This window comes from Capra hircus, chromosome 2, assembly GCF_001704415.2.
Source record: "Capra hircus breed San Clemente chromosome 2, ASM170441v1, whole genome shotgun sequence".
NCBI lineage: Eukaryota > Metazoa > Chordata > Mammalia > Artiodactyla > Bovidae > Capra > Capra hircus.
In genome coordinates this window covers 20,099,834-20,111,050 of record NC_030809.1, presented here as the reverse complement: position 1 = coordinate 20,111,050, position 11,217 = coordinate 20,099,834, and the positions used below count along the sequence as shown (strand labels likewise).

The 11,217-nt window shown below is 42.2% G+C and overlaps 1 protein-coding gene across 7 annotated transcripts in view; it reads left to right on the top strand.

The window, feature by feature from the left end:
• AGFG1 (ArfGAP with FG repeats 1) overlaps positions 1,069-11,217 on the top strand; it is an 80,012-nt gene continuing 69,863 nt past the window's right edge. For 5 of the 7 annotated variants that reach the window (XM_018058754.1, XM_018058744.1, XM_018058773.1 and 2 more), the window contains exon 1: positions 1,069-1,645. In XM_018058754.1, coding sequence (XP_017914243.1) covers positions 1,479-1,645 — 167 coding nt within the window. In that variant the 5' untranslated portion in view covers positions 1,069-1,478. The remainder of the gene's footprint in view (positions 1,646-11,217) is intronic. The other 2 variants (XM_018058763.1, XM_018058783.1) reach the window with 1 other exon arrangement.

Genomic DNA, 11,217 nt, shown 5'->3' with positions numbered 1-11,217 from the left:
ATCCTGCTGGCTGTGGATTCCTGCAGTGATTAAGAGATTTGAGTTCTGCAGTCTGACTGTCTGGGCCAACCCATGTATATCCAAGGGTAAATTTACTTAATCCTCCAGTGTTGGTTTCCCGATTGTAAGAACCATAAGGCTTACCCTTAAGGGATCTTGTGAAGATTAAGTGAGATACAAACGCACTCATTCCATAAACACTCAGCATCCAGCCTGCAGGTCTGGGAGGGGCAGGGGGTGGAGCAGAGAAGAAAACACTGGGGTCCAGGTCGTTTGGAGCCTAAAGGGAGATCCCAGGGAAAACACAGAAAACACTAAAGAAGGAATTGGATTTTATTTACTTTATAACAGTGGGTCAAAGGTGGGGGTCTCCGATAAGATTAAGGGAGTGAGCAGGGCTTGAACGCCCTTAATCTCTTCTAGAGTAGCAGGAACAGGATTTTAAATAGCCAGAACTGAGGAAAACACAGCACAGCCATTTCACCGAGGGTGACTTTCCTGAACGTGGAATATTCACACGGAAATGTTGCAGATCCTCGGGCTGCAAATATTAAGTAGGTTGATTGGGCTTAGAGAAGTTGCCTGCAGTGGGTGCATGGATGACATGGCCTCCCACGTGTAGCAGTGGTTCTTAGCCAGGTGGATTGCACCTCCCTCTACCATGACTCCACATTGAGCAACGTCAGGGAATTTTCGCTTGCCACAACAACACGGCATGGGGTGGGGAGGTCATTCTGGCATCTAGTGGGTCAAGGCTAGAGATGATGTTCAATATCCTACACGGCACAGGACAGCCTCCACACCAAGAAATTATCTAGTCCAAAATGCCAACGGAGGCATAGCGGAGAACCCCTGCTATAGAGTGTACAGCCCAGGTAAGGGTTCCTGACTCAAGAGGGAGCTTACTGTGTTTGGGATCCAAATGGAAATCCCGTGTGGCCGAGTAGATTAGGATGAAGTGAGAGAGGTAGCCTGGGCTAGACGGATGGAGAGCTGTTTAGGACACAGGGTGATGAACTCTGAATTATCCCCAAAGCAGTGGGCAGCCCTTGAACCCCTTCAGGCAAGGGGAGGAAGGCAACCCAAGTAATGCGCTTCGCCTGCAAGTGGGGCCGCAGTAACTCCTCCCGGCCAGCAGAGGGCGCCAGCCGACACTTGGCCTCAGGCCGCCCGGGGCGGGCCTCTTCTTGCCGTCCCCCTTCTTCGTCTTTTCCCCTCAGGAGAAGTCGGGAAGGCGGCGGCGGCGGTTGTCCCACGACTGTCGGGCCGGTTCGCGTGGCCCGTCAGCCCGCGCTCCGCAGCGTGTCCTCGCGCTCAGCCCGGTCGAGTCGAGCCGCAGCGGCCCGGGTCCGGCGCGGGCGGCGCGCGCTGACGGAGGGCGGCGGCCGCGGCCAGGGCGGCCGGTGGGACCGCGGGGTCCCCGGCGCAGCGCCGCCCGGCTCCCGGCCCTGCCGGCCTCCTCGCTCGGCGCCGCGGCCATGGCGGCCAGCGCGAAGCGGAAGCAGGAGGAGAAGCACCTGAAGATGCTGCGGGACATGACCAGCCTCCCGCACAACCGAAAGTGCTTCGACTGCGACCAGCGCGGCCCCACCTACGTGAACATGACGGTCGGCTCCTTCGTCTGTACCTCCTGCTCCGGCAGCCTGTGAGTGCGGGGCGGCCGGGCGGGCGGCCGGCCCGTCCTCGGGCGCGGGGGGCGGTTGGCCGGGCGGGGGGCCTCACGGGGCTCGGGGCCGTGGGCCGGGATGCGCTGGGCCCGCGGGGCCGGGGATGCGCTTTCGGTTTTCGCCGGGCGAGGGTCCAGGCCCGGCGTTGCGGGGCGGGGTGGGTAACGTTGGTGGCTGGGGCGTGGGCGGGGTCGGGGTTGGGAGAAGGGCGCCCGGGGTGAGCATCTCTGGTCCCCGCGGAGCCGGCGCCTGCCCGCCTCCCTCGGGCCTCCGCTAGCCCGGGCGCGCTGACCCGATGGAGCTGCAGTGGGAGGACGGGAGGAGGCTGGGAGGGCCTCGCGGGTCCTTTGTGTGCCCCGCCTCTCTACCGGGGCGCGGCGGTCCCTAGCGAGGCACCTGCTGGGCCCCCGGTAGAGGGGTGGTGGGTAAGGCTGGGGTGGGAGAGAGAGCAGGGACGCTTAGCCGTTTTTGTTTTTTGTTTTTTTTTTTCCTTCTCTCGGTTCCGGAGTTCTAGGACACTGAGAAAGCCAGCACTTAGAAATAGTAGCGGGGTTAAAATGTTTTGATGGCAGAGATGGGAATCCCAGGGGAAAAGTTGAGTGGAGGGGAGGGTGTCCGCGTTTAATTGCGGGAGAGGGAGGCAGAGAAAGCAGGAGTGAGATTGTGGGACTTCAGCTTTATGACCCAAAGAGAGTCTTGAAGAGTTGGGGTAAAGTTTTAAATGGAAGTAAGGGCCGACTAGGAGCTGTGTCATTGTCCATATGGTGGTGGTGTTATCTGTAAGATTTCTCCGTCAATACCCAAGTGTCCTGGCTGTACACAGAAACGAGAAGAGATGGAAAGACAGTATTGTTTCAGGAAAAGGGAGACTGCCGTCTTGAATTACTGGGGTGGTTTGTATTGGTTCCTCTTTTCTTCATTAAGCTGCTTTTTTCTATTAAGATGTTTGTTGCTGAGATTGAAGGTCTTTTTTTTTTTTTGAGTTTGCAGTTGATTTTGGAACTAAGTTGTTTTATACACTAAATTATCTTGTAAGTTACCAACGAAGAGGTAATTACCGAATGGTCTTAAAACCTTTGTTGTATCAAACATCTACATAAATTCTTTTTTTTGTCATTGTTTGAAATCAATTATTTGATCTCCCCGTTCCTTCAGAAACTTTGTAACATTAATCTTGAGGCAAAGTGTATAATATGTGAGAAAACTTGAGGGTTTTTTTTTTTTTTGAAAATGTAAGACATGCCCAGTAATGTACGATTTTTCGTCTTCCTAAGTTGGGCAAAGATGCATCATTAGTCTCCCATGATGATTATTTCTTTAACATGTTTATTGGGTGCCTACTAGGTTCTCTGTAAAGCCTTGGGGAGTGCTGATCAATCGAGCAAGGTCTTTTGTTCTCTTGGTGCTTACATTCTTGTTGGGGAGATGGTAACATAGTAAGTCATCAAATGAGAAAAATGTCAGGGGCAAGAGTGCACTGAAATACTAAGGAGGAGAGACCTTCTCTGAGAAGTCACTTTTAGATTGTAGGATCAAGAAAGCACTCTGAGAAGTTGATAATTAGTGATGTTACTGAATTACAACAGAATCCTAGAGCTGGGTAGTGTTTAGGAGATAGTCTGGTTCATTCTTTTCATTTACAAAAAAAACTTTGTGGGCAACTTTGGTTTTAAAACAACGAAGGCTATATAGTCCAGTTTGTTTTGAGGGTAGTATGTGACTTTTTGCATAGTAAGTATGCTGTGTTTTTACTTAACACAAGGTCCTTTAATACATTTAAAGTATTTGATTTGAAAAAATGTCCAGTCTCATCACTTCATGGCAAATAAATGGGGAAAAACAGGAAACAGTGGCAGATTTTATTTTCTTGGACTCCAAAATCACTGCGGACAGTGACTGCAGCCGTAAAATTAAAAGATGTTTGCTCCTTGGAAGAAAAGCTGTGACAAACCTAGACAGCGTATAAAAAAGCAGAGACATCTCTTTGCAGACCAAGGTCCGTATAGTCAAAGCTATGGTTTTCCCAGTAGGCATTGGCATGTGAGAGCTGGACCATAAAGAACTGATGCTTTATGAAGCATTGATGAAGACTTGATGCTTTCAAATTGTGGTGCTGGAGAAGACTCTTGAGAGCCCCTTGGACAGCAGGGAGATCAAACTAGTCCACCCTAAAGGATATCAACCCTGAATATTCATTGGAAGGACTGTTGCTGAAGCCCTAATAACTTTGGCCGCCTGATGCAAAGAGCCAACTCATTGGAAAAGACCCTGATGCTGGGAAAGATTGAGGGCCACAGGAGAAGGGGGCAACAGAGAATGTGAGGTTGGATGGCGTCATCACCTCAATGAACATGAGTTTGAGCAAACTCCAGGAGATAGTAAAGGACAGGGAAGCCTGGTGTGCTGCAGTCCACAGGATCACAGAGTCAGACATGACTTAGGGACTGAACAACAACAATGTGTATATATTTACTCTTCTGGATATCTGACTTTTCTGTGTATCTGTTTATAAGTATGAATTTATTGCTGCAAATGTGTAATACGAAGAATTATTTACAAGTTTCTTCCTAGAGTGTTGGCATTTCAGAAACATTGTATATGAGAGGCTATCTCATTATACATGCCAATTGTTCACTTTAATGAAATCTAATGTGTAACAGATAGGACTCCATCTCTGTTCAGTTGTAAATCTGCAAATATTTATTGCTTGGCCTGTTTCGTGTACTATGGGAGGCAGGCACTGGTCCTGTTGGGATCCCACTGTATTTCAGGTGCTTGCATTCTCAGTATGGAAACAGTTACAATATATTGTAACACTTCATTTCTTTGAATGAGCTATCCATGAAATATGTAAATAAATAGGGAAAGCTTCACAGAAGACTTAATGGCTGATCGAAGACCTTTAAAGATAAGAGCCACATGGCAGTGGCTTCATGTAGTGAAAGAACAAATACTAATGCTTATGAACTGGATAAACTTGGTTTTGAATCCTGGCTCCACTTATTATCTGTGTAGTGTTGAGAATATCCCTCAGCCTCTATGAGTGTGACTCTTCTCTAGTTTGAAAGGCAAGGATGAGGTTTACCTTATGCATTTTGGATGTAGGTTAATTTTCAATATTAGAGATATTGTGTGTCTGACATCTCACATGACTCCTGGGATATATATTAATAATAGCTGCCCAGTAGGTGAGAGACATTATTACCAAAGGGAACAGGACATTCCATGAGTAGGGAACAATATATGAAAGATGATAAAATGAGAAGCACCTTTAATCAATTTGGATTCTTTAGATTTAACTCAGTGTGACTGAAGTTGGTTTAAAAATATGAGGGGAATGTATTGTTTGTCTTAAAATGAGACTTTATGCTCTGATTTAATGGTGTTGCCTAGATTTCCCTCATTCAAAGATGGCTGCTCCCAGCTGCCTAAATTTATATTATTACTACAACTCTTCCAGAAATTCTACAACTCATCCTGGATTAGGTTAGGTCATATGATTGCATAGAACCAGTACCTTCATTGGATATGTTGTACGATGATATTATTGGAATAACAAGGATCCCAAATAGAATTCCCAAATCAGAAATGTGGGATCCTTGTAAAGACTGGATCCCAGATCAAATGTCTACTCAGAAATTCTGAAATAACAATAATTCCTGAGGATTTTTTTCTTTGAAAAGCAGTAATATAGGAAAATACTTCAGGAATAATAGCTATTGAGTTTAATGATAATTATGTCTTTGATATTTAGATGATGTGCTGTAATTGAAAGAATATGAATTATGAAGTCAGATTTTGACTCTACCACTAGCTTGGTGACTTGAAAGTGAAAGTTGCTCAGTTGTGTCCAACTCTTTGCGACCCCATGGACTGACTATACAGTCCATGGAATTCTCCAGGCCAGAATACTGGAGTGGGTAACCTTTCCCTTCTCCAGGGGGTCTTCCCAACCCAGGGATTGAACCCAGGTGTCCTGCATTGTAGGTGGATTCTTTATCAGCTGAGCCACAAGGGAAGCCCAAGAATACTGGAGTGGGTAGCCTATCCCTTCTCCAGGGGATCTTCCTGACCCAAGAATTGAACTGGGGTCTCCTGCATTGCATGTGGATTCTTTACCAACTGAGCTATTAGGAAAGCCCAGCTTTGTGACTTAGGGCAAAGTATTAAGCAAAGGCAAAGTATTGAGCAAGACCACTATGTGTGGGTTGGCCTGGATCCATCCCCTCAGCTTCTTTATTTGTGAGAAGAGGCTGATAAGATATAGATTGTTTGTTCAGAGGATTAAATGGTACACTTCACTGAATATTAACTGAGTATATATTATTTTTGAGCATGGGGCTAAGCAGGGAATATACATACATGAATTGAGGCATGTTAGCTGCCTTTTAGGAACCTTGATGTGCCTAGAAAATGCTGATACATAATAAATGATATCTGCTATTATGAATTTTAAGATAGTCACATGCCTTTTTATTATTTAGCAGTATCTTTGTTAAATAAATTGAATGAGTATCTTGTTAATATTACTAGACTCAGAGTTGATCTTTTATTTCCTGTTTTTCTTTTTTTTCAGATGATTGCACTCTGTGCTAGTATGATGCTTATTTAAAATATGTAACTGAATTATGATTGTGAAACTTTAAAATAGACTTCAGATTTAGGTATATTAAACTGTCACTGAGGTAGAAAGGGAGTGTTCTAACAGATTGATTTGTCATTCTTGCTGCTTCTATCTATGGAACTATTCAGACTTATAAATGGCATTCCATTGTAGCCAACGTAAAATATTGCCTTCATGTTAATGAACTTATAGTTGATGAAAAGACTAGGTTTAGACCAAATTATTTATTTTGCTGATTGTTAGCATTAATTAATTGGTAAATAATATAATAATTGTTCTGTACTTAAAAAATGATTCATTTAGTTTGCAGAGAGAGTTTAGATAAAAATAACAAATAACATTTGAGAAACATCTAGGCCAGCTGCTTAATACCAGCCCATTTATGTAGACAGTGCATTTAAACTTGGAATTTCACAGGTGGATAAATGTAAACGGATAGTAACTTATACTCAATTTTGTGTGCATTTTGAGTCTTATGATAAATCTTTATTAATAAGAGCTTTTACTTTAAAATTAAAGTTGGGCAATTGAAAACAGGCATTTGTTTTTATATATTCACTAGCGTTTGAGTAGATTGACTCAAATACCATTTTGGACCTCTATGTATAATATTCAGAACCTCGTGGATGTCACAAGTGGCAGTTCACATCCCTAATTCCCTTTCCATGGTTTTTGGTACACTAGCAAAATGTGTACCATTTTCTTGCCTGGAAACTCCCATGGACGGAGGAGCCTGGTGGGCTGCAGTCCATGGGGTCGATAAGAGTCGGACACGGCTGAGCGGCTTCAGTTTCACTTTTCACTTGCATGCATTGGAGAAGGAAATGGCAACCCACTCCAGTGTTCTTGCCTGGACGGGGGAGCCTGGTGGGCTGCCGTCTGTGGGGTCGCACAGAGTCGGACACGACTGAGGCGACTTAGCAGCAGCAGCAGCAGCATGGGTACATTCAGTGAAATATTTTGACAGTGTAGTACAATTTCAGTTAAAGTGGGAAAGCTATTTTGATAACTTTTTCAATTGTGAAGGGCAGAGTTTTTTTTTAAGTAAATATTAAGTCCAGGCACTAGTACATGTATCCAGGGGATACAAAAATTAAAGTATTTTAATGAAAAATACGATAATAATTACTAGCTAGAATTACTAAGTACTCTTGTGTCAGGCGTTATTCTAGTAACAGTCATAAAGAAAAGTAGTGTAATCCTTAACAACTTTAAATTGTAAAGTTAGCTTATCCTCTAATGCTTATTATAAATTGTTGTGAATTCTGTATTTGGGGGATTTAAATGGTGGATTTTACTTCATTGGATATTAAAGGGCAGGACAGGTAGTTTATTAATGTATTGTGTATTTTTGTGTTTTAGACTTATGTCATGCTTTTCTTTAGTAGTTTTAGCTAGCTTCGAATGTCTGCTCTTTGAATTTCTTCAGAAACTATTGTTATGTGTTGTGAGTGTGATGAGTTCTGGTGTGATTGGTTCTGATATTGATTCTTTTCAATTTGGCATGTCTGTCCTGTCAGGAATTAATTATTCTGCTATTTTCTGTGTTTGAACTGTAATTAAAACCCCTCATCCCATGTGTTCAGGATTGATAGTGGTTAGCTTTATCCAAAAAGGCAGTGAAAAAGGACAGTGATAGTCTTTAGGTTTATCAAAAAAGACAATCATTAAAAAACATACACACAGGTAAAATTTAGGTTTTGAATTTTAGCATGTAATTGTTGATTTGCCAGAGCATTATGTAACACCTAGGGCTTTTCCTTGAATATGGTTTCACTGATGAGATTTTTGTCCCTTTGATATAACTTAGACTCACTTTGTGTTATAAAAGATTTTTAGAATTTTGAGCTGCTTTTAAAGCAGTTTGAGTGCTGAATTGCTCTAGATCTCTTTTCAGTTTAGATGTTTTACATTTCTTGTCTACAGTTGAGTAACAGCTTTTCATAGTGACTATTTGGTGGAGTTTTTAAAATACTTCATTTTCATGGAAACAGTTCTTACTCGTGTGATTGTTTTATATAATGTTTAATTAAACTGTATATCTATCAAATAAAGCTTCCCTGTTAGACCAACCACCTGCCAATGCAGGAGATTCAGATTCTTTCCCTGGGTGGGAAGATCTCTTGGAGAAGGAAATGGCAACCTATTCCATATATTCTTGCCTGAGAAATCAGTGCAGAGAAGGAGCCTGGCAGAAGAGCCTGAATGGAAGGTCCATGGGTTCTCAGAGTTGGAGATGACTTAGCAACTGAACAACAACAAAAACCTGCCAAATACTATACCAAGTAAATATAGTTTAGTAGTATATGAAACAACTCTAGATAAGCATAAGACTCAGTTGAAAGGAGCAAGAGATAGGACCTTCTAGCATGAATGTTCATTGTGGAATAGACGTTTGCTGTAGGTTTTTTAGCAGGAAAGATAAACGTGGATTCATTCAGCAAACTGATTGAGAGAGACCCTTCTTAAGTGTTGTGAGCACCTCCTGTCTTGGTGTCCTTTGGCACCCAAGGGATGGTGACATCATTTGACCTTAACTTGCTACCACAGCATTTTTATATTGTTTGTCTATGTTCTTCTTTCATTAGTCTGTGAATTTGGTTCAGTGTGCTTGTAAGCACCTTGACCTTTAATCAGTTTTGAAGTAGTGATTGTATCATTTATCTAAGTAAATTTATATTAAAATTTTAAATATTATTAGTGAGTTGTATTACAAATAAAAAGAATTAAAGCATTCTTTTAAGGAACTTGCGGACTTCTGGACCTCAATTTAAATATTTTGCCTCTTTAGAAACTTGTGTATCTAGTTTCAGTACACTCTTTGGAAAATAAGCAGATACTGAAAGTGATAATTTTCTGTCTTTTCTGTACAACATGTATAATGCTTGCATCCTTAAGAAGCTTCTGTGGAGCTATTCAGTACTAGGTGCCATTATTTTGTTTTTTTTCCCCACTCAGTAATGCATTTCCCAGGTCCACCTGATCAAATTGATGGTTGTCTAGGAATACACACCTTGGATTCCTCTACTGTATATAAAAAAGATAAATCGTTCATAACTTTGGGTACTTTGTTGAATAGGTTCCTCCAGACATCCTTTTCAGCCTCACTTATGAGAGCTGTTGCCCTAAAAACACCTGCTTGGACATGACGAGAATGAAATTTATTAACTTAGAGGAGGGGTGGGACCTTATTTGAATTGTTCTATATATGGGGAATGAATTTTTTGTTTGTTTTTAAGTTAGAATGTGTTTTTCCAAAGAATCCTGCGTAAGACATGGTCTCCTTTTGATTGGTATCATAACTGTCTTTTACAGGGAAGGAAGTCATAATTACTCTTTGCTTTTATTCTAGTTACTTAGCTTAAGAGATGAATTAACAAATTGGAGCATGGTGTAAGAAAATTGGTTAGGATGATAAGGAGATTTGAAATTCTGAATGAGCGGAATATCTCCAGGGACCAGAAGTATATTAGCTTAAAGAAGAAAAAACTAGGCAGTGGGGGTATGGAGCTGTACATGAGGTCACTATCTTTGAGTAATTTAAGACCTTTATGCAGAAGAGCTTCCCTGATACCTCAGTTGGTAAAGAATCTGCCTGCAATGCAGGAGACCCCGGTTCGATTCCTGGGTTGGGAATATCTGCTGGAGAAGGGATAGGCTACCCACTCTAATATTCTTGGGCTTCTGTTGTTACTCAGCTGATAAAGAATCCTGCAATGCTGGACACCTGGGTTCAATCCCTGGGTTGGAAGGATCCCCTGGAGAAGGGAAAAGCTACCCATTCCAGTATCCTGACTTGGAGAATTCCATGGACTGTATAGTCCATGGGGTTGCAAAGAGTTGAACAGGGCTGAGCCACTTTCACTTTTTGTGCAGAAAAGGTAATAGGTTTTATTCTGTAGTTCAGTTCAGTTCAGTTCAGTCATTCAGTTGTGTCCGACTCTTTGCGACCCCATGAACCACAGCATGCCAGGCCTCCCTGTCCATCACCAACTCCTGGAGTTTACTCAACTCAAACTCATGTCCCTTGAGTCCGTGATGCCATCCAACCATCTCATCCTCTGTCGTCCCCTTCTCCTCCTGTCGTCAATCTTTCCCAGCATCAGGAGCTTTTCAAATGAGTCAGCTCTTCACATCACATGGTCAAAGTATTGGAGTTTCAGCTTCAACATCAGTCCTTCCAGTGAACACCCAGGACTGATTTCCTTTAGGATGGACTGGTTGGATCTCCTTGCAGTCTAAGGGAGTCTCAAGAGTCGTCTCCAACACCACAAAGCGTCAATTCTTCGGTGCTCAGCTTTCTTTATAGTCCAACTCTCACATCCATACGTGATTACTGGGAAAACCATAGCCTTGACTAGACAGACCTTTGTTGCCAAAGTAATGTCTCTGCTTTTTAATATGCTGTCTAGGTTCTGTAGAGGGAGATACAAGACCAGGTATGGAAGTCATAGTGAAACATACATGTTTAGGAAAAGAAGAGGGATTTTTCTTGTAGTGTTAGGTTCTAGAAATTCTTATTCTTGACCCATTTCTGTGTTAAATTTTGCAACATCTTTGATGGGGAAAGTAAGAAAGTCAGCAGAACTAATAATGTGGGAAGATGGGAAAACTTCCTCATTTCTCTCTTCAAGTCTTTATCTCTTAATGAATCTTGGTGGCTCTGACTTGGAACATTTGTGTTCAGAGGTACTTCTATAAAAGAAATTGCTGATGTGTAGTAGAGTCTTGATATTTTTGAAATATGAGAAATTTGAAATTTTAAAAAATTCCTCATATTTTCCGGAAATGTTTTTTCTTCAGTTAAAGAATACAGCAGTTAAAGAATACAGCGTGTGTATGTGTCAAATTTCATTTTGAAGGGAAAGAATCATTTATTTTCCATATTTTATGTTTATTTTTAAATTTAATTTTAATTAAAAAAAT